This window comes from Corvus hawaiiensis, chromosome 7 (assembly GCF_020740725.1).
Source record: "Corvus hawaiiensis isolate bCorHaw1 chromosome 7, bCorHaw1.pri.cur, whole genome shotgun sequence".
Taxonomy (NCBI): domain Eukaryota; kingdom Metazoa; phylum Chordata; class Aves; order Passeriformes; family Corvidae; genus Corvus; species Corvus hawaiiensis.
The window spans coordinates 17,272,800-17,292,114 of NC_063219.1; the positions used below are offsets into that span (position 1 = coordinate 17,272,800).

Consider the following 19,315-nt stretch of genomic DNA (forward strand, 5'->3'; position numbering starts at 1 on the left):
AACTTTGGATTGCATGCTTTTGCCTGTGGGTTTTGACTTATACTTGGTTTAGATGTGGATCAGATTTCCAAACTCTTTTTCATTTCTGTGACAGTTAAAATTAGTGTAAAATGGTATAGGGCTTAATCAAATATTCTTAATTCCTTGCTGGAAGGATCTGGAAAATAAAGAAACAATACAATCACAACTGGCAAAAATTTGGCTTCTATGCAATGGTACAAATGTGAATAATACCCAAAAATCAGAAGTTCCGTGAAAATCAGTGTCTGGATAAAATAAGGAAAGGTCTTCTTGAGGAAAGGTCCCAGCACAAGCTTAGCAAGTTTTAGTTCCCTTGGGGGAACTAGGCCTCTGACTGGTCTACATATATATTAATATATTGGCTACTTAGTCAGCACACAAATGTGTTGAGTCTTGCCCTTTCTTCCTAGAGGAAATGGGCTGTATTAAGAAGAGGGTTGGAAAGGAAAGGCCTGTGAATGAATGTTTATAAGGTATATTTCATGTGGGCCTAAGAGTTGGTAATGGGGTAGAAGAAACCAGATGCATGGTATGAGGTGAAGTAGGGGCTCTTTCAGTGAGTAGTACAAAATTTATTCAATTCTGTTTTTGCAGGAATGTGAAATCAAGGAGGAAGGAAAAAAGCACTTCCTTACACTGTACAATGTACGCTTAGATCAAGCTGGTGGAGTAGATTTCCAAGCAGCAAATGCCAAGTCTGGTGCTCACCTTCGAGTGAAACGTAAGTGTCTTTTAAACTGAATTAATTGATTAATTAAGTGAAAACATGGTGCTCACTGCCTCTTTGGAAAGCGTGGAAAATCTCTATACTGTATTGAACCCACAGCAATCCTTTCCAGAACAGCAACTCAGGGATTAGTTACTCAGGTCATCTTAATTTTTTTTGTTAAGGATTGTCCTATGTGATTTTTAACCTTATATAAAATTTATTCATATAGGAGAAGTAAAACTAAGGAAATGGCCTTGAAGGCTGCTCCATGGTCTGGCAACATACTCTGTTATGAAATCAAATATTGCAAGCAAAGGCTTTGCTGCATCAAAGTATCATATTAACTGGAGAGGATAGGATAACAGTGATATCTGGGGGTAGGGTTAAGGGCTTGATGGACAGGGACAGACTACACAGTTGAAGACCACTTGTTTCCCACTCCAATCCTAGCCCTCGCTATTTTGGAAACACATACCTTATCTAGCAACAGGCATTCAAGGCTTGGCAAGGAGACAGATGCACAGCAACTTTCCTGCTGACCTTGTTTAATTTAAAGAAACACGCTCTGCAAATAGGAAACTGTAGGTGACCAGCCCTCCCCTAAGAACCCAGGCTGGCCTCTTCTATTTAGGGAATTTAAAGAGCAGCATTGCAATGTCTGGCTCTCTTGAGGGAAGCCACCATGGAGATTAGTACGTAAGGGCAGAAGCTCTCTCTTGGGTAGAAGTGACTAATCTAAAAATTATGTCTTCTCCTTACCAAGCTCGAGTAATTGGCTTGCTGAGACCCCTCAAGGATGTAACAGTGACAGCTGGGGAATCAGCAACCTTCGATTGCGAACTCTCTTACGAGGGAATCCCAGTAGAATGGTTCCTGAAAGGAAAGAAACTGGAGCCCAGTGATAAGGTAAAGAAACTAAATTTACTTTTTCTCATGTTTCCTCCTCCTCCTTCTCTTTCAATTCTCTTCCCCTTTATTTCTTATTTATTCTCTGTCAGTTGAAGTACTAAGGCACAGCAATATTGTAGTGCTGGTATGCCAAATGCTAAATAATCCCTAAATCAGATACAACTATTTTTCCCAGAAATTCCAGTATTCTGGGATACTACTAGTATTTATTAAACAAAGGGAAACTAAGGTTCCAAAATACCAATCATTACAACAGTGATTTTCTACCTGATTCTGATGGAGACTCAGCCACAGGGATACTGCATAATTTTTGCTCAGGTTACCTGTGGTTACAGTGAGAGGATTTTGAAAGGTGCTTTCAGAAAAAACCTTTTTTCCTTGTGAATGCTGAGTTGCAGTCCAATTCAACATATAAGGGGATTAAGAGGATTCAAATTCCATTTCAGGCATTTGTTCTGGCTCTCCAGATAACTCTCTGGGCAGATTTGCTTGTCAAGCACTTCTCACTAGCTATTTTTAACCCTTCATCAAGTGCTGGCTCTTAACTCTGAGATCTGAGCAGCCTGGAATGCAGTCAATTTAATGTTTAAAGTCAATGGTAGGGGAAATAAATAAAGAAACATAAATTAATACATTAAGAAATGGAAACGGATATTACTGGTTGTAAGACATCTTTTTAGCATACTAGGCCTAAAGAAAATTGTGCAAATTAAAGTAAAAGTTGGAAACCTCAGACAAAGTAAATTTACAAGGCATTGCACGACCTAGAAAAGTTTCAGAACCTGTAGTAATGCTGCTAATAATACTTTGGTACAGATTGCTATTTCTTTTAAATACAATATCTTTTAAATACAATATCTTCTTCAGGTTTTGCTAGATCTTTCTGAGTTTTAACAAATTTACATAAATAAAAACTATTTAATGAAAGAAATAGAATATAGAAATAGGGAAATCAAAACAGATCATGGTGATAAGGGACCATATTACAGTATTTAAGGAAAGATAAACAAAGTTGAAACTCAGCAAATGAGTCATGAAATAAATTAAGGTAATTACTTCTAAGTTTCAGAATAAAAATGTGAAAAGCTATTGATCAGTGCAGTGGATTTGTAGTTATTACTGCCTGGCAGGAAAAATATTGTATGTTCGGTATTCTGCATGATGGAACATTATTTTGGTCTTTTCTGTCTGAGCTATCATTTTAATTACATTAATAAAAAAATACAGATTTCATATACAGTCAGTTTACATATACAATCAAAACTGTCATTTGAACAGTTGAAATTTTATCAAGATGAAATTGAGAGTAGACCATATATTTACTTAATGCGTCACGTTCTACCCATTTAAAATAGCCTCTTGAAACACATTTACAACTGTCTTCAAGAATCAATCTAATTATACAAGTGTTTCATTTTAGCTGTTGCCAATTCAAACCATTTTATTACCTCTGTGGCTGGCACTCAGCTGAACATGTCTAACCTTTATTCATTGAAGTGATTTTTTTGTTTGCTGTGATTGCAAAGTAGTTTCTGCAACAGGTCATCACAGAAACCAGTTTTTAGCCAGAATTTTTTACCAAATGTTAATAATAGAAAGTCAAATTGGCAATTCCAGAAAACTGTATATGGGGGGTGCCAAACCTCTTTATATCTGCAAAAGTTTCTACTTTATATGTAACCAGCAGTAATGCCAACTTTTCCCATAAATTTGCTTAGATTTTTTATTTGTTAACACCTGTTCAAAATAGACATCATCTCAAGTCAGCCTCAAAATCCTCAAAGCATTGAGGATTGAGCTATATCTAGTATATACAAAAGGAAATTATCAAAGTTTCACATAAAAGTGGACAACCAAGCTCCACAAATAATAAATAGCACGCTATCTCTTGAAATATTTCTTGAATACTTGTTGTAGATGCTCACAAAGGGGTTTTGTGTATTTTATAAGGTTGTGACCCGTGCTGAAGGGAGAGTTCACACGCTTGTTCTTAGAGATGTCAAGTTAACAGATGCAGGAGAGGTATCACTGACAGCAAAAGATTTCAGAACTCAAGCAAACCTTTTTGTGAAAGGTAAGTCAGTCATTTTAGTTAAACCATAATCAGTATTAATGGTCTATTCATGATTCATCCTGGAACAGGATGCTAATACACACTGTGTATCAAATGAGTGGGATCATATATACAATACTGAACTGGTAGATAACTTTCCTGATTAAAAAAGCCACCTAATTAAAATCTCTACACTTCAAAGAAGGGCTCAACAAGGGAAAACACTGGAAATGTGTCAGATGTGGGAGATGAAGCAGTTCTTAGGGTTTCCAGGGCTTTGCTGCAGACTTGAACATTAAATTGGCCTCAAGAGGACCCACAAATGCTGGCCTTTGTGGCTCTCAGTGGCTTTTTCTGTTCTTTTGCATATCCAGAAACCTATGAGAGTATAACTGCACCATCAGTCAAGGAACATAACATTGTCTGTATACTTGTACTGCTTGCAAGCTGTGTATCAAGAAGTAAAAGAACTGCACACACTAATCCAGTAATTCAAGGAAAAATTGAAAAAACCCCAAATATTCTCTAAGTTCACAGTATAACTTGAGACTCACTGAGATCACATGGATATGGCTCAGCTAAAGAAATTGAGTTGGAAGGCTTTGTAAATAAAAAACCCATGGACAAGAATATCATTCAGTCTAATCTTACAGTAGGCTGAAAATGAGGAAATTACCTGAATTACCAAAAAATGTGTGTGCATTAAAAATAAAAAATATTTTAAGAAGCCTTCAGTAGGGACATCTAAGAACCTTTTTGACTATTCAGTCAAGGAAAACCAGTAAACAGCATGCGACATTTCTGTACAAGCAGAAGACTGGCTGTAATTTAGATCTTTTCTATCAGAAATGTATCTGTTTCTTTTAGAACCCCCAGTTGAATTTACTAAACCACTTGAGGACCAGACTGTTGAAGAGGAGGCCACTGCAGTACTGGAATGTGAAGTTTCCAGGGAAAATGCAAAAGTTAAATGGTTCAAAAACGGAGAAGAAATTCACAAATCAAAGAAGTATGATATAATTTCTGATGGCAGGGTCAGAAAACTCATCATCCACGGCTGCACACTGGATGATGCAAAAACATATGCCTGTGATGCTAAGGACTTTAAGACATCATGTTTTCTCAATGTGGAGCGTGAGTAATTTAAGATTTCTACAAAATGTCTAGGTGCTATAAAAGCAATGTACTAATGTGTATGATTGGCAGTAATATCAACATTGGCAATTTTTTACTTATCTAGCATAGACTTCCTTTGACTAAAAGTTTTCTATTCTCTTACAGCTATTCGCGTTGAGTTCCTGAAACCTCTGACTGACCTTGAGGTTAAAGAAAAACAATCTGCTCGGTTTGAATGTGAGATTTCTCGTCCAAATGTCAAGGTCTGTAGTACTACTTTTTAATCTGAGTAACTCCTTCAGCTAGAGGGGAAAACCTTATTATATATTGCTATAAAAGAACACACTGAAATCTATGATGAGGATGTTAATATTAATAACCATGTTAATTTGTTCTGAAACAGGTGAAGTGGTTTAAGGATGGCGTGGAAATTAGAAAAGGCAAAAAGTATGACATAATTTCTAAAGGTGCAGAACACATTCTTGTCATCAGTAAATGTGTCTTTGATGATGAAGCTGAATATTCCTGTGAAGCAAAAACAGCTCGAACTTCTGGCCTACTTACAGTGATAGGTAAGTGATAGTGTTTTAGAATCCAATATGTGAACGATAAAAAATGTGAGAGTGGGGTTTTTTAATGACAGGCTTTCATCATCTTTCAAAATTCTTTTTGCAGAGGAAGAGGCCGTTTTCACAAAAAATCTTCCTGACCTTGAAGTAAATGAAGGTGACACTGTAAAATTGATCTGTGAAGTTTCAAAGCCTAATGCTGAAGTTACTTGGCTTAAAGGAGATGAAGAGGTGCCTGATGGTGGTAGATTTGAACACATTGCTGATGGTAGAAAGAGAATTCTTGTTATACATAATGCTCATCCTGAAGATGCTGGCAAATACACTTGCAAGCTCCCAAGCTCAAGTACGACAGGGAAACTTACTGTACATGGTAAGAGCGCTACGTTGGTGGGCTTTTATCCTGGAAAAAAAGAATAAAATTTAAACCATTAAAAAATCAGTAATAATACACAACTTGGTTTATTCCATTCACAACTAAAAATGAAATAAAATAAAATATAAAATAAAATAAAATAATAAAATATGTATCTACAAAAATGTTTTCTTTCAGAACTTGCAGCAGAATTTCTTACCAGACCACAAAATCTTGAGGTGCTTGAAGGAGAAAAAGCTGAATTTGTCTGTTCAGTATCCAAAGAAGCCATTACAGTACAGTGGCTGAGGGGTGACACAGTCCTGGAGCCTGGTGATAAGTACGACATCATTTCAGATGGCAAAAAGAGAACACTTGTGGTTAAAGACTCTATTCTAGGAGATACAGGAATGTATACTGTGATGGTTGGTGATGCTAAAGCTACAGCACACTTAGCAGTGATTGGTAGGTTTTATTTTAACAATGTCTAGGTGCACGTTTTGTTGCATTCTTTATACTACATGACGTCCTATTTCTTCTGTTTTCTCAATTTCAGAAAAACTCAAGATTATAACTCCTCTTAAGGACCAAGAAGTTAATGAGTGTCAAGAAATTATCTTCAACTGTGAAGTCAATAAAGAGGGTGCCAAAGAGAAATGGTACAAAAATGATGAGGCAATATTTGATAGTGCAAAGTACATTATTGTTCAGAAGGGTGTAGTCTACACTCTCAGAATCAGAGATGCAGAGTTGAAAGATCAAGCTACCTACACCATCTCACTGACAAACCAGAGAGGTGAACACGTTAAAAGCTCTGCTGCCTTAAAAGTATTAGGTAAGTAAGTTGCACTACATAAAATTGTTTCATCATTTACGTTCAATTTCATATGCGGATGTAAAAATGTTCACTTTTTGTCATAACAGAGGAGGATCTCAGAATTGTTGAGCCCCTTGAAGACATTGAGACCATGGAAAAGAAAACCGTCACATTCTGGTGCAAAGTCAATCGCCTTAATGCAACTCTCAAATGGACAAAGAATGGAGAAGAGATCACGTTTGACAGGCGCATTTTGTACAAAATTGATAAATTCAAGCACTCATTGATCATTAAAGACTGTGGGTTTATAGATGAAGGTGAATACACTGTTACTGCTGGACAAGACAAATCAGTTGCAGAGCTTATCATCACAGAAGCGCCAGCAGACTTCACTGAACATCTTCAGGACCAGACTGTCACTGAATTTGATGATGCTGTCTTTACGTGCCAGCTTTCCAAAGAGAAAGTCAGTGTAAAATGGTACAGAAATGGAAGAGAAATCAAAGAAGGCAAAAAGTATGTGCCTTTTATTATGCTTCTGAATGTGCTAAACATGCTTGTTTTACTTTATTGCTTTGTCTGGAAACTAAAATACTGCTTATTTTTCTCCCCTATAAAGATACCAATTTGAAAAGGATGGAAATCTGCACAGATTAATCATAAAAGACTGTAGACTAGATGATGAGTGTGAATATTCCTGTGGAGTGGATGACAGGAGATCTAAGGCAAGACTTTTTGTTGAAGGTATGTGTAAAATTGAATGGGATTTATTTCTGCATTATTTAATAATAGTAGAAACAATAAAAAAATGATACCAAATAAATTAACATTTATTTCAGAAATCCCCGTTGAGATTATTCGACCACCACAAGATATTTATGAAGCTCCTGGTGCAGATGTCATCTTCATGGCTGAATTGAACAAAGATGGTGTGGAGGTCAAGTGGTTGAGAAACAACATGATTATCATCCAAGGTGACAAACATCAGATGATGAGTGAAGGGAAGGTCCACAGGTTGCAGGTGTGTGACATAAAGCCCCGTGACCAAGGGGAATACAGATTTATCGCCAAAGATAAGGAAGCTAGAGCTAAGCTTGAATTAGCTGGTAAGTTGCTTGATTTGTGCTGCTTTTATAAAATCTTAGATTAGTGAATTCCTGTTTAACTAAATTGATTTTTGGTCTTTCAAAGAGTTGAACTAAAATGAATATACAAGGAGTCTGAGAAAAGTGTTAAAATATTTGAAGTTTGTTTAACAAATCTGTAAAACTATATGAATATGAATTTAAACAACGAACATTTTTTGTTATACCATGTTTATCTAGCTGTTGAGGAAAATATGTCTCTTTCCAATGTGCATATAGCAAAGAGCAAGATTTAAGCTTAAAGGAGCTTTAAGCTTTTCATTAAGTCACTAAAAAATATGAAAATTATTTGGCCTACTCATTTAAGTCATTTAAGACATTAAATTCCTAATTTGTCTATTTTACAGAATCGACCAATAAAATAATTAAATTAGTTCTCAAAAAGCAACTCTTTCTTTCCTGATTTTATAGGAGGACACAGTACATACCAACCAGCCTGTATTTCTTTCTCTGGACTTGTCCAATGAGTCTATGAAGGATTTCCTTAGAATTTGCTCCTTTTTTACTCCTTTAGAATTAGCTCCTTTTACTTTTCTATGTTAGCTTCTTTGCTGACTGCACAAATATATCAATTTTTAATATATATATGCAAGTACTGACTTTTCACATTCATCTTTCTTAGCTGCACCTAAAATCAAGACTGGTGATCAAAACCTTGTGGTTGATGTTGGGAAGCCTTTAACTATGACTGTCCCGTATGATGCCTACCCAAGAGCAGAAGCTGAATGGTTGAAAGCAGGGGAAAGTCTGCCCACAACAACTGTTGATACAACAACTGACTGCACTACCTTCAAAATTCATGAAGCAAAGAAATCAGATAAGGGAAGGTACAGGGTTGTGCTTCGAAACAAACATGGCCAGGCAGAAGCATTCATCAATGTAGAGGTCATTGGTAAGTACTCGTATTATTAAAACCTTGGTTAGCATTATTTCACAGAATAAAAAGCTTTTATTGAGGGGGAAGCCCTCTGCTTCCCTTCATGGGGAAGCTGTAGATCATATTGAGGTCTCCCCTCAGACTCCTCTTCTCTAGCCAGAGGGACAAAAATAGATGCAATGCCCTGAAGTACTGTCATATCTTTAATAGATGTTCCAGGTCCAGTTAGAAACTTGGAAGTCACTGAAACTTATGATGGTGAAGTTGGTCTCGCATGGCAAGAACCAGAAAGTGATGGTGGAAGTAAAATCATAGGCTACGTCGTTGAAAGACGTGATATCAAGCGTAAGACCTGGATTGTGGTCACAGATCGTGCTGAAAATTGTGAATACACTGTTACTGGACTTCAGAAAGGAGGAGTTGAATACCTCTTCCGTGTTAGTGCACGCAACAGAGTGGGCACTGGTGAGCCAGTGGAAACAGACACACCTGTGGAAGCTAAGAGCAAATTTGGTAAGCAGAAGTTATGAAAAACTCAGTGTTTGATGGCTGTGTAAGAAAAACAGTTACAAATGCTAACAATAGGTAAAACCTACATACCTTCTTTTTCCTTTTTTCATCCTAAAATAAAATGCAGATGTTCCTGGTCCTCCTCAAAATGTAGAAGTTACTGATGTGAACAGGTTTGGAGCCACACTTAGCTGGGAACCACCTGAGTATGATGGAGGATCTCCGATTACTGGCTACGTTATTGAACTGCGTAACAGAGCTACCATCAGATGGGAGCCGACTATGACCACAGGGGCTGATGAACTGTCAGCTGTCCTGACTGATGTTGTGGAAAATGAAGAATATTTCTTCAGAGTAAGAGCTCAAAACATGGTTGGAGTTGGCAAACCAAGTCCTGCTACACGTGCAGTAAAAATCATGGACCCAATAAGTAAGTATGCAAAGTATGTGTAATTATGATTCCATTATGAGACGGGAGCATTTTGGATGCTATGCATGCAGGAAAGTTTAGTTGATGAATCTGTGTGCTGCAAATACTGTGTACAGTCAGATTTTCCCTTCTTTTATCCTTCAAACATAGCAGGAGTACCTTGCTACCATTTGGTTTAGTAAGAACTTCAAATATTTTTTTCTCTGAAGTTAGGATCCAACCTCAGTTTTAAAAATTGGTTTAGAAAAAGCTATGCAAAGGCTTTAAAAAGAGTACTGTAAGGTAGAAACAGTTAATTTACAGAACCATGCTCCTTTATCAGTTGTGCAAATATATTTGTTTCACATTTTTTTTCAGAGAGACCAAGTCCTCCCATTAACCTTGAGCACTCAGATCAAACTAAGTCATCAGTTCAGCTCACATGGGAACCTCCTCTCGAAGACGGAGGAAGTCCAATCTTAGGCTATATTGTTGAAAGGCAAGAGGAAGGAACAGACAAGTGGATTCGTTGTAATCCTAAACTAGTACCTGCTCTTACTTTTAAGGTATGATGTTCTCTTCATCAACAGGTAAAATATGTAGATCATCTTTAATATGAGTTAGTAAATGATTGTTTGTGCTTTTTAGGTAACTGGATTGAAACAAGGATCCAGTTATTACTACAGAGTCTCAGCAGAAAATGCAGCTGGTGTGTCTGACCCAGCAGAGGCTATTGGGCCATTAACTGCAGATGATACTTTTGGTAAGCCATATGCTATTTATTAAAAACAATTAATCAGATAAGGCACACAGTTAAAGTGCATCTTGTGGGTAATATGTATATTTTTCACCAGATAACTGGCACACCTGAGACATTTGAGATTATGAGCTATTTCTCCTCCATTATGAATTCTGCAGATAATTATCTGTACTATTAGATAGAGGCCTGTTAGGTTGCCTGAGGAGCAAGGCATGACCTTTTGTCTCCTGACCTACCTTTGTGGAAGGTGAGAGGTAACAGAAGGAAAGAAAGGCAGAAGGAAAGAGAAGATACCTGAAAAGAAAATTAAACAATGCAGAGTTTTTACATTAAAGGGTAAATCAGATGTCATACTTTTTAATACTAATCTCCCTTACCATCTCACATATTTTTTTAAAAACCCAAAACATTTAGCCAGAAGAGGTAGGGAATCGTAAGACAAAGCTAGGTTTAGACAGGCTGAGATACAGCAAGCTAGACCTGCAGGCTGAGATACAGTCAGAATCAGCCTCTCAACACAATTATCATTAGCCATGTTTATAACATCTCAAAATAATTCATTTAATCCATTTTCCTTTTTTTCCAGTTGGACCTACAATGGACCTAAGTGCATTTAAGGATGGGCTGGAAGTTATTGTTCCAGAGCCAATCAAGATCCATGTTCCCACCACTGGGTACCCTGTGCCAACTGCCACATGGTCTTTTGGTGACCAAGTCTTAGAAGAGGGTGATCGTGTGAAAATGAAGACCACTGCCTCCTTTGCAGAACTTGTAATTACTCCGAGTGAGCGCCCAGACAAGGGAATTTATTACTTAACATTAAAAAACCCTGTGTCATCTGTTTCAGGAGAAATTAATGTTAATGTCATTGGTAAGTGAACATGTATATATTCTAACAATAACATTGCATATTTTTCTTGCTAAAATTTATTTAGGTTAATAATGTGTAATCTCACAACATCCAACCAAGTATATTAAAATAGAACTGAAAACTAAAAGTCCTTCCTCAAAAAGCCTCTTTTCTAGTTTTCAATATGCAGCTTTTTTGTTTAAAGAGGAATGACTTAACAAGACTGTCTTCTGGTAGACACATTACATAGAGATCATCTATCAAACACCAATTACAAAATAATGCAATTTCTGTGACTTCTAGCCTGTCCAAGTGCACCAAGAGAACTCAATGTTTTAGAAGTACTCAGGAGTACAGTACAGCTCGCATGGGAACCTCCAGAAGATGATGGCGGAAGTCCAGTTACTGGCTATATAATTGAAAAACGTGAAGTAAGCCGGAAAACATGGATCAAAGTAAGTTCATTCTTTCTCATTTAAATTTCTATTGCTATATTATTTCCACTGAGTTTTGTGTCTTATTTTGGTAATCACTCTTTGGAAATAAATTTTAAAAACACATTGCAACCTTTCTTCTCTTTAGGTTATGGATCATATTGTTGACCAAGAGTTCACTGTACCTGACCTTGTCCAAGGGAAAGAATATTTATTCAGAGTTTCTGCATGCAATAAATGTGGCCCTGGAGAACCTGCATATATTGATGAACCTGTAAATATGTCAATACCAGCAAGTGAGCATATTTGAAATTTTTCTGATTTTCTTCAAAATAAGGTGTAAAAATAATCTATCTTCCTTAGACTGGTTTCTAAGACCCCATATGTTTTTAATTTTTAATAGCGGTTCCCGACCCACCAGAAAATGTTAAATGGAGAAATCCAACATCAAAAGGAATCTTCCTAACATGGGAGCCTCCCAAATATGATGGTGGTGCCCGCATTAAGGGTTATCTGGTAGAAAAATGCCAACGTGGTACAGACAAGTGGGAGATATGTGGGGAGCCTGTTATTGAAACAAAGTAAGTAAATTGACACAGTAGATATATCCTCTTAACTAATTGTGCCATCCTCACCACTCTAAATACTTGAATTTTTAAAATTTTTTTTAACAGAATGGAAGTAACAAAGCTCAAGGAGGGAGAGTGGTATGCTTATCGGGTTAAGGCTTTGAACAGAATGGGAGCAAGTAGGCCAAGTAAGCCAACTGATGATATTCAGGCCATTGATTCAAAAGGTAACTACTTCACTTGCTAAATTGCCATAGATGCTTTATTTTTACCAGTCGCTGAACTACTGTTGCTATAACAACATTTTCATTCTCTCCTAAATCAGAGGCTCCAGAAATTTTCTTAGATGTGAAGCTTCTTGCTGGACTCACTGTGAAAGCTGGAACCAAAATTGAGCTGCCAGCTAAAGTAACTGGAAAGCCTGAGCCCCAGATTACTTGGACCAAAGCTGAAAAAATTTTGAGACCTGACAACAGAATCACCATTGAAAGCCAGCCTAATCATTCTACAGTCACTATTACAGACAGCAAGAGGAGTGACAGTGGAACCTATATTATAGAAGCTGTGAATTCCAGTGGACGTGCTACTGCTGTTGTTGAAGTTAATGTTCTTGGTATGCATGTATTTTATGTTGTTTGTATAAATCATTAGTAACGTACCACAGTATGCATGCAGAAGATTAACATTCACATCTTGTCCTCTACAGATAAACCTGGTCCACCAGCTGCATTTGATGTATCAGAAATTACAAATGAATCCTGCCTTCTGACATGGAATCCTCCACGAGATGATGGGGGTTCTAAAATTACCAACTACGTCCTTGAGAAAAGAGCTACAGACAGTGAAATATGGGACAAGTTGTCATCGACTATTAAAGACACAAAATTCAGAGCTACTAATTTAACTCCTCATAAAGAATATGTGTTTCGAGTCAGTGCTGAGAACATGTATGGTGTTGGGGAGCCAGCACAGTGCAGCCCCATCATTGCCAAATATTCATTTGGTTAGTTAATTAAATTAATGTTAAATTATTACAGTATTTTAACAGGGAAAAAAAAACCCTATCTGATGGGTTTGTTTTTTCTTTGTTTTTTAATTTATACAGATCCACCAGGCCCTCCAACAGGTCTCAAGCCTACAGAGGTCACTAAAGATTCAGTCACTTTAACATGGAATGAACCAGATGAAGATGGTGGCAGCCCCATAACTGGATACTGGGTTGAAAGATATGATCCTGAGCAGGATAAATGGATAAAATGCAACAAAATGCCAGTGAAAGATACAACATTCAAGTAAGACTACAGTCAGTTTAGGCTGAAATAAGTCACAGAGACATAAAAACGTAACATTAGCTTTTAAAATAAGTTTTATATTGTTCCTACTCTTTTTTTTCTAGTTTCTGTAAGTTTTGATCCAACTACCCCTGGCTGGTAGTTAGTTTTATCGAGGAGTGTCTTTACTGAAGAATTAATCAAGTCTTGTATCTTAATAATTTCTGTGCTTATTCTTAAGATACTCTAAAACAGCAGACATGGCCATCTCAAGTATCAATTTACCAAAATCCTTAGTTTTTTTTCTTCTGATACTATTATTAACTAAAAACCATGGAATATGTGAAAATCCACGATGGTACTCAAAACGTTTGTTTCTGTCATGGTGCACCATTTTAGTGTTGACAATGTATTGACATCATTAGCAATAATTTGGGTATTTTTAGATTTTCCAAGTAATCTGTAGTATGAAGAGTGGAGAGAATAATGTTTTAGAAATTAATTAATGTCTAGGTTTGGTTTAATCAAACTTAATTTTTATTTCCAGAGTTAAAGGTCTTACAAATAAGAAGAAATATAAGTTCCGAGTCTTGGCAGAGAATCTTGCAGGACCTGGAAAACCAAGCAAGGAAACAGAGCCAATCTTAGTGAAAGATCCAATCGGTATAATAAACATATTTTTTAATGATTTAATTTAGCAACAACAACAACAACAACAACAATATTGTTTTCAATGACATAATTAATATTGGACTCTTGTCTAGATCCACCATGGCCTCCCGGAAAGCCAACTGTGAGAGATGTTGGCAAGACATTCCTAACCCTGAATTGGACAAAGCCAGAACACGATGGAGGGGCAAAGATTGAATCTTACGTTATTGAACTGCAGAAGACTGGAACCGACGAGTGGGTGAGAGTGGCTGAAGGAGTTCCCACAACTGAACACTTCCTCAAAGATCTTATGGAGAAACAAGAATATTCATTCCGTGTAAGAGCTGTGAACAGGGCTGGCGAGAGTGAGCCCAGTGAACCCAGTGACCCTGTGCTGTGCAAGGAGAGGCTCTGTGAGTACTGTTTCAGAATGCGCTGCTACTCCAAATACACTGTCTCTGACTTTAAAAAAGCCCCATGTCTGTCTGTCTGTCTGTCTTTGTAGGTACCAAATGAACTCTTATGAAGTACTAAAATCTGCCCTGCTTCAGTTCAAGAAATACAAAGTTTTGATAGTTTTGATCTTCCAAGATCTTTCATGGGAATTGCAACATCCTGGTTTACCTTCTTTTTCTCTTTTGCAGACCCTCCTTCACCACCCCGGTGGCTTGAAGTTATTAATATTACTAAAAACACAGCAGATCTTAAATGGACAGTACCAGAAAAAGATGGGGGTTCCCCAATTACCAACTACATTGTTGAAAAAAGAGATGTAAGGCGGAAAGGTTGGCAGACAGTTGACACGACAGTGAAAGATACCAAGTACACAGTGAGCCCACTGACTGAAGGCTCATTGTATGTGTTCCGTGTGGCTGCTGAAAATGCCATTGGACAGAGTGACTACTGTGAAATTGAGGACTCAGTGCTTGCTAAAGATACCTTCAGTAAGTTTTGATTCTCTTACTGAGTGATCAGTAGCTCACATATCATGAATTCATAGTCTTCTAATATGTGCACTTTTTTTATGTTAGCAACCCCTGGACCTCCATATGCCCTTACAATAGTTGAAGTGAAAAAAGGCCATGTTGATTTAAAATGGGAGCCACCTAAGAATGATGGTGGCAGACCGATTCAAAGGTAAGATCATTTTAAGTTTGTGTAGGCTCCTGTAGATAAACATCTTTTAACAAATGAAGATATTTCTCTCAAAATATTTGTTTTAAATGGACACATTTTATATAAAAATGAGGTGGATGGATGTAAGAGAAGCCATGTGGTCAAAGCAGTGAAGGGTTTTATTCTAAAATGTGGAAATTATGCAAATAAAATACCTACTGTGCCTGAACAATGAATGTGTGTCAACATCCTCAAAACAGCATTTAATAATACTGAACTGTGTATTAAAAAAAAGAAAAAAGCTGCCATAGTTTCCTGTTCCTCCAGAATAGTAGCCACTTAGACTCATCTATCAAGTAATATTGTTGCATTTTCCTTCTGCCTTAGTTTCTCATTCAAACTGTATGCACTCAGCTAAAATCAAGACTTACCTCTTTTCTGTCCATTTTTTTCTTTATAATACATTTTAAACAGACTGTTTTACTCCTCTGGGTTGATTCTAACTTGTCTTTTTCTTTGGTTACCAAAGTATCTGTACTCTGAAATTCATCCCGACTGTCAGTTAGATTTTTCCTCTTTATAGTTTCATTCTTCCTCTCCTTCCCAATCACAGTAGGCACATCTGAACCCACAAGTACAGAGATCTGCCTGAAGCAACAGAAGTCACTTGTATTACTTTGCTATAGCCTGTCCTAAGCAGAATTTTGACAGCCAAATAATAGTATCCACAAATATTCTCAATGGACTGACCACTGAGATCCAAACTAGCAAAGATACAAGTACAGCTTGGAGGTTCTTTTGCCTCTGCAGCTCTCTACAACCTGAGAACACACTTCAGTTCTAAAATACAGAGCACAGTTCAAGAACTGACTTTCAGGCCTGGGTCTGTCAGTGATGTCAGCCCTATTAGGGGCTGAGACCTACTAGAACTAAGTGGCTAATGTCTGAAGAAAAGTTCATTGAATCTATTACCCATGATTCTCTTTACTTTTCCACTGTCTAAACTATTCTAATCTCTTTTCATCTGTTTTCTTGAACAAGAAGTCTGAAGTGTTCCTATTTCAAGTGCCTGACAGTATTTTCCCCAATCTATTCAGATATGTTATTGAAAAGAAGGAAAAGTTAGCCACTCGCTGGGTAAAAGCTGGGAAGACAGCTGGTCCAGATTGCAATTTCAGAGTGACAGATGTCATTGAAGGTACAGATGTACAGTTCCAGGTTCGTGCAGAAAATGAAGCTGGATGTGGTCATCCCAGTGAACCAACTGAACTTGTCCATATTGAAGATCCAACAAGTAAGTAGAATAATACAGTGTATGAATTTTAGAAGCAGTGTACTGTGTAGAACAGACATTCTGGGAGGAAAATCACACAATACTTTTCCATTTCTGCAGGCCCTCCTTCACCTCCTCAGGATTTACATGTCACAGATGCAGGCCGAAAGCACATTTGCATTGCATGGAAACCTCCTGAGAAGAATGGTGGTAGTCCTATTATTGGATACAATGTTGAGATGTGCGAAGCAGGAACAGAAAAATGGATGCGAATCAATTCTCGTCCAATTAAAGATCTAAAGTGTAAAGTGGACGAGGGTGTTGTTCCAGACAAGGAATATGTGCTAAGAGTCAGAGCTGTCAATGCTGTTGGAGCTAGTGAGCCATCAGACATCTCAGAAAAAGTTGTTGCCAAGGACCCAGACTGTAAGAATAGATTCCTTTTTCTTTTTTTTTCGGATCTGCATAACTAAAAAGAAAGGTGTTTGGCAACTTTTTAATAACATTATGCTTGCTTTTACAGGTAACCCAACCATTGATCTAAAAACTCGTGACATTGTTGTTGTTAAAGGACAGAAACTAAGTATCCCTGTACCCTTCAGAGCTGTTCCATCCCCAGCTATAACATGGCACAAAGACGGCAGAGAGTTGAAAGCTGGTGACAGAACAACAATGAAGAGTGACTATACCTCTGCATTGCTTGAAGTGATAGACAGTGTTCATGCTGATGCTGGTGTTTATACTATTACACTCGAGAACAAGCTGGCATCAACAACTGGTTCAGTCAATGTCAAAGTCATAGGTAACTACATTTTTCCATTCTGAGAAACATACTTATTTTCACTTGGGCCCTGCAGCTGACAGAAGAAAAGACTAGAAAGATACTTCTGCCAGGTGTACAAATCACTTCAACTCAGACACATGTAGATTGCTATACAGGCAATGTTACGAAGTCCCATGAAACACCACCTTACCTCGAGTTGCCCTAACTATTCAGTGGCTGCTGAAAGCCCAATTATTTTGAATATAAAAATGTTTTAAGAATTCTGAGAATTTTTCACCTTTGAGAACATATATTTGGGAACATAAAATATGCTGTGTACTCCATATTTGTGGTCTTTGCTTTCTGCAAAGCAAAGCAATGAAATATAATTTAGCTAAATATCTATTTAGCTAAGTAATTTTTTCATTCTTATTTAAAACAGGTCCACCTGGACAGTGTAAAGACATTAAGGCAAGCGAAGTAACTAAGAATTCTTGCAAGGTATCCTGGGAGCCTCCAGACTTTGATGGTGGTACTCCTATTTTGCATTATGTTCTGGAACGCAGGGAAGCAGGTCGTAAAACATACATCCCAGTCATGTCTGGTGAAAATAAGCTTTCATGGCAAGTCAAAGATCTTATCCCCAACTGTGAATATTACTTCCGTGTTAAAGCTGTCAATAAGATTGGAGGAGGTGATTATCTTGAACTAAGAAACCCAATCATTGCAGAAGACCCGAAACGTAAGTTTGTCTTTCTCTTTAATAATCTTAAAAATTGAATTTTAAATAAAATCTTCATACTTCTTTTCTCATATGATCTTTTGATCTACTCTTTCACAGAGCCCCCAGATCCACCTGTCGACCTTGAAGTCCATAATCCAACATCAAAATCAGTAACTCTTACATGGAAACCACCCCTGTTTGATGGTGGAAGCAAGATCATGGGCTATATAATAGAAAAGCTTGCTAAGGGCAAGGAGAGGTGGGAGAGATGCAATGACTATCTGGTACCCTTACTAACTTACCCAGTGAAAGGCCTTGAGGAAGGAAAGGAATATCAGTTCCGTGTTCGTGCTGAGAATGCTGCTGGCATCAGCGAGCCTTCTCGGATTACTCCTTTTGTGAAAGCTGTGGATCCTATTGGTATGAATTTCTCATTTGATCACTTTTATTAATTGCCATACATCCTCAGACATACTGAAAAATTCTACATTCCATTTCTCATTCTGTGTTATTACAGAGGCTCCAAAAGTCTTTCTTGCTGCAAACCTACAGTCTGGCCTTGAGGTGAAGAGAGGTGATGAGATCATACTTGAGGCACATATTTCAGGATCACCCTATCCATCTATCACTTGGCTGAGGAATGATGAAGTTATCAGACCAGAGGATATCAAAAAGAGAGTAATAGTACCTAAAAAGAAGAAGGGTGAAGCTGAAGAAGAGAAACCTTTCCAGCTTTCACTGCCAGAACGTATGAGTGTAGACAACCATAAGGAAGGAGAGTCTATACTATCAATTCGTGACTCCATCAGAGCTGACCATGGCACATTTACAATTAAAGTAGAAAATGATCATGGAGTTGCAAAAGCCTCATGTGAAGTCAATGTGTTGGGTATGTAAAGAATGTCCTCAAAACACCTAGTTGTTCAGAGTACTAGGTAAGAAGTGCACAAGATGAGTACTCATAATTTTTCTTGGTTTACTGACAGATACACCCGGGCCTCCAGTCAACTTTGTATTTGAAGATTTGAGGAAAAATTCTGTCATTTGCAAGTGGGAGCCTCCCCTTGATGATGGTGGAAGTGAAATCCTGAACTATGTACTGGAAAAGAAAGACAATACAAAAGCTGAAATGGGCTGGGTAACTGTCAGTGCAACACTCAGGCATTGCAAATTCCATGTAACAAAACTGATTGAAGGAAAAGAATATCTATTCCGCGTATTTGCTGAAAATAGAGTTGGAGCAGGACCACCATGTGTTTCAAAACCAATGACAGCTAAAGATCCTTTCTGTAAGTTTTAATTTTGGAGAACAACCTTTTCAGAAAACAAAGTGTGAAACTAAAGAGACTCTTAGAATACTCAGCTTTATCTGTGTGGATGTTTCCCAGAAGAAACTTGGCTATGTGATAATTAT

At 37.4% G+C, this 19,315-nt stretch overlaps 1 protein-coding gene across 12 annotated transcripts in view; it reads left to right on the top strand.

Moving 5' to 3' along the window:
• The window catches only part of TTN (titin), a 245,176-nt gene that overhangs the window by 151,581 nt on the left and 74,280 nt on the right, over positions 1 to 19,315 (top strand). For all 12 annotated transcript variants that reach the window (XM_048308565.1, XM_048308553.1, XM_048308560.1 and 9 more), the window contains 36 exons: positions 616 to 742; positions 1,494 to 1,636; positions 3,590 to 3,713; positions 4,560 to 4,826; positions 4,974 to 5,071; positions 5,212 to 5,380; positions 5,484 to 5,750; positions 5,931 to 6,197; positions 6,289 to 6,567; positions 6,657 to 7,065; positions 7,169 to 7,293; positions 7,389 to 7,655; positions 8,317 to 8,586; positions 8,782 to 9,084; positions 9,209 to 9,511; positions 9,869 to 10,056; positions 10,139 to 10,253; positions 10,837 to 11,121; positions 11,404 to 11,555; positions 11,683 to 11,830; positions 11,938 to 12,115; positions 12,209 to 12,330; positions 12,429 to 12,716; positions 12,810 to 13,106; positions 13,209 to 13,395; positions 13,922 to 14,037; positions 14,139 to 14,438; positions 14,670 to 14,969; positions 15,057 to 15,162; positions 16,239 to 16,435; positions 16,535 to 16,840; positions 16,938 to 17,216; positions 17,620 to 17,919; positions 18,019 to 18,321; positions 18,419 to 18,790; positions 18,888 to 19,190. In XM_048308565.1, the coding sequence (XP_048164522.1) occupies positions 616 to 742; positions 1,494 to 1,636; positions 3,590 to 3,713; positions 4,560 to 4,826; positions 4,974 to 5,071; positions 5,212 to 5,380; positions 5,484 to 5,750; positions 5,931 to 6,197; positions 6,289 to 6,567; positions 6,657 to 7,065; positions 7,169 to 7,293; positions 7,389 to 7,655; positions 8,317 to 8,586; positions 8,782 to 9,084; positions 9,209 to 9,511; positions 9,869 to 10,056; positions 10,139 to 10,253; positions 10,837 to 11,121; positions 11,404 to 11,555; positions 11,683 to 11,830; positions 11,938 to 12,115; positions 12,209 to 12,330; positions 12,429 to 12,716; positions 12,810 to 13,106; positions 13,209 to 13,395; positions 13,922 to 14,037; positions 14,139 to 14,438; positions 14,670 to 14,969; positions 15,057 to 15,162; positions 16,239 to 16,435; positions 16,535 to 16,840; positions 16,938 to 17,216; positions 17,620 to 17,919; positions 18,019 to 18,321; positions 18,419 to 18,790; positions 18,888 to 19,190 (8,260 nt within the window). The remainder of the gene's footprint in view (positions 1 to 615; positions 743 to 1,493; positions 1,637 to 3,589; positions 3,714 to 4,559; positions 4,827 to 4,973; positions 5,072 to 5,211; positions 5,381 to 5,483; positions 5,751 to 5,930; positions 6,198 to 6,288; positions 6,568 to 6,656; positions 7,066 to 7,168; positions 7,294 to 7,388; positions 7,656 to 8,316; positions 8,587 to 8,781; positions 9,085 to 9,208; positions 9,512 to 9,868; positions 10,057 to 10,138; positions 10,254 to 10,836; positions 11,122 to 11,403; positions 11,556 to 11,682; positions 11,831 to 11,937; positions 12,116 to 12,208; positions 12,331 to 12,428; positions 12,717 to 12,809; positions 13,107 to 13,208; positions 13,396 to 13,921; positions 14,038 to 14,138; positions 14,439 to 14,669; positions 14,970 to 15,056; positions 15,163 to 16,238; positions 16,436 to 16,534; positions 16,841 to 16,937; positions 17,217 to 17,619; positions 17,920 to 18,018; positions 18,322 to 18,418; positions 18,791 to 18,887; positions 19,191 to 19,315) is intronic.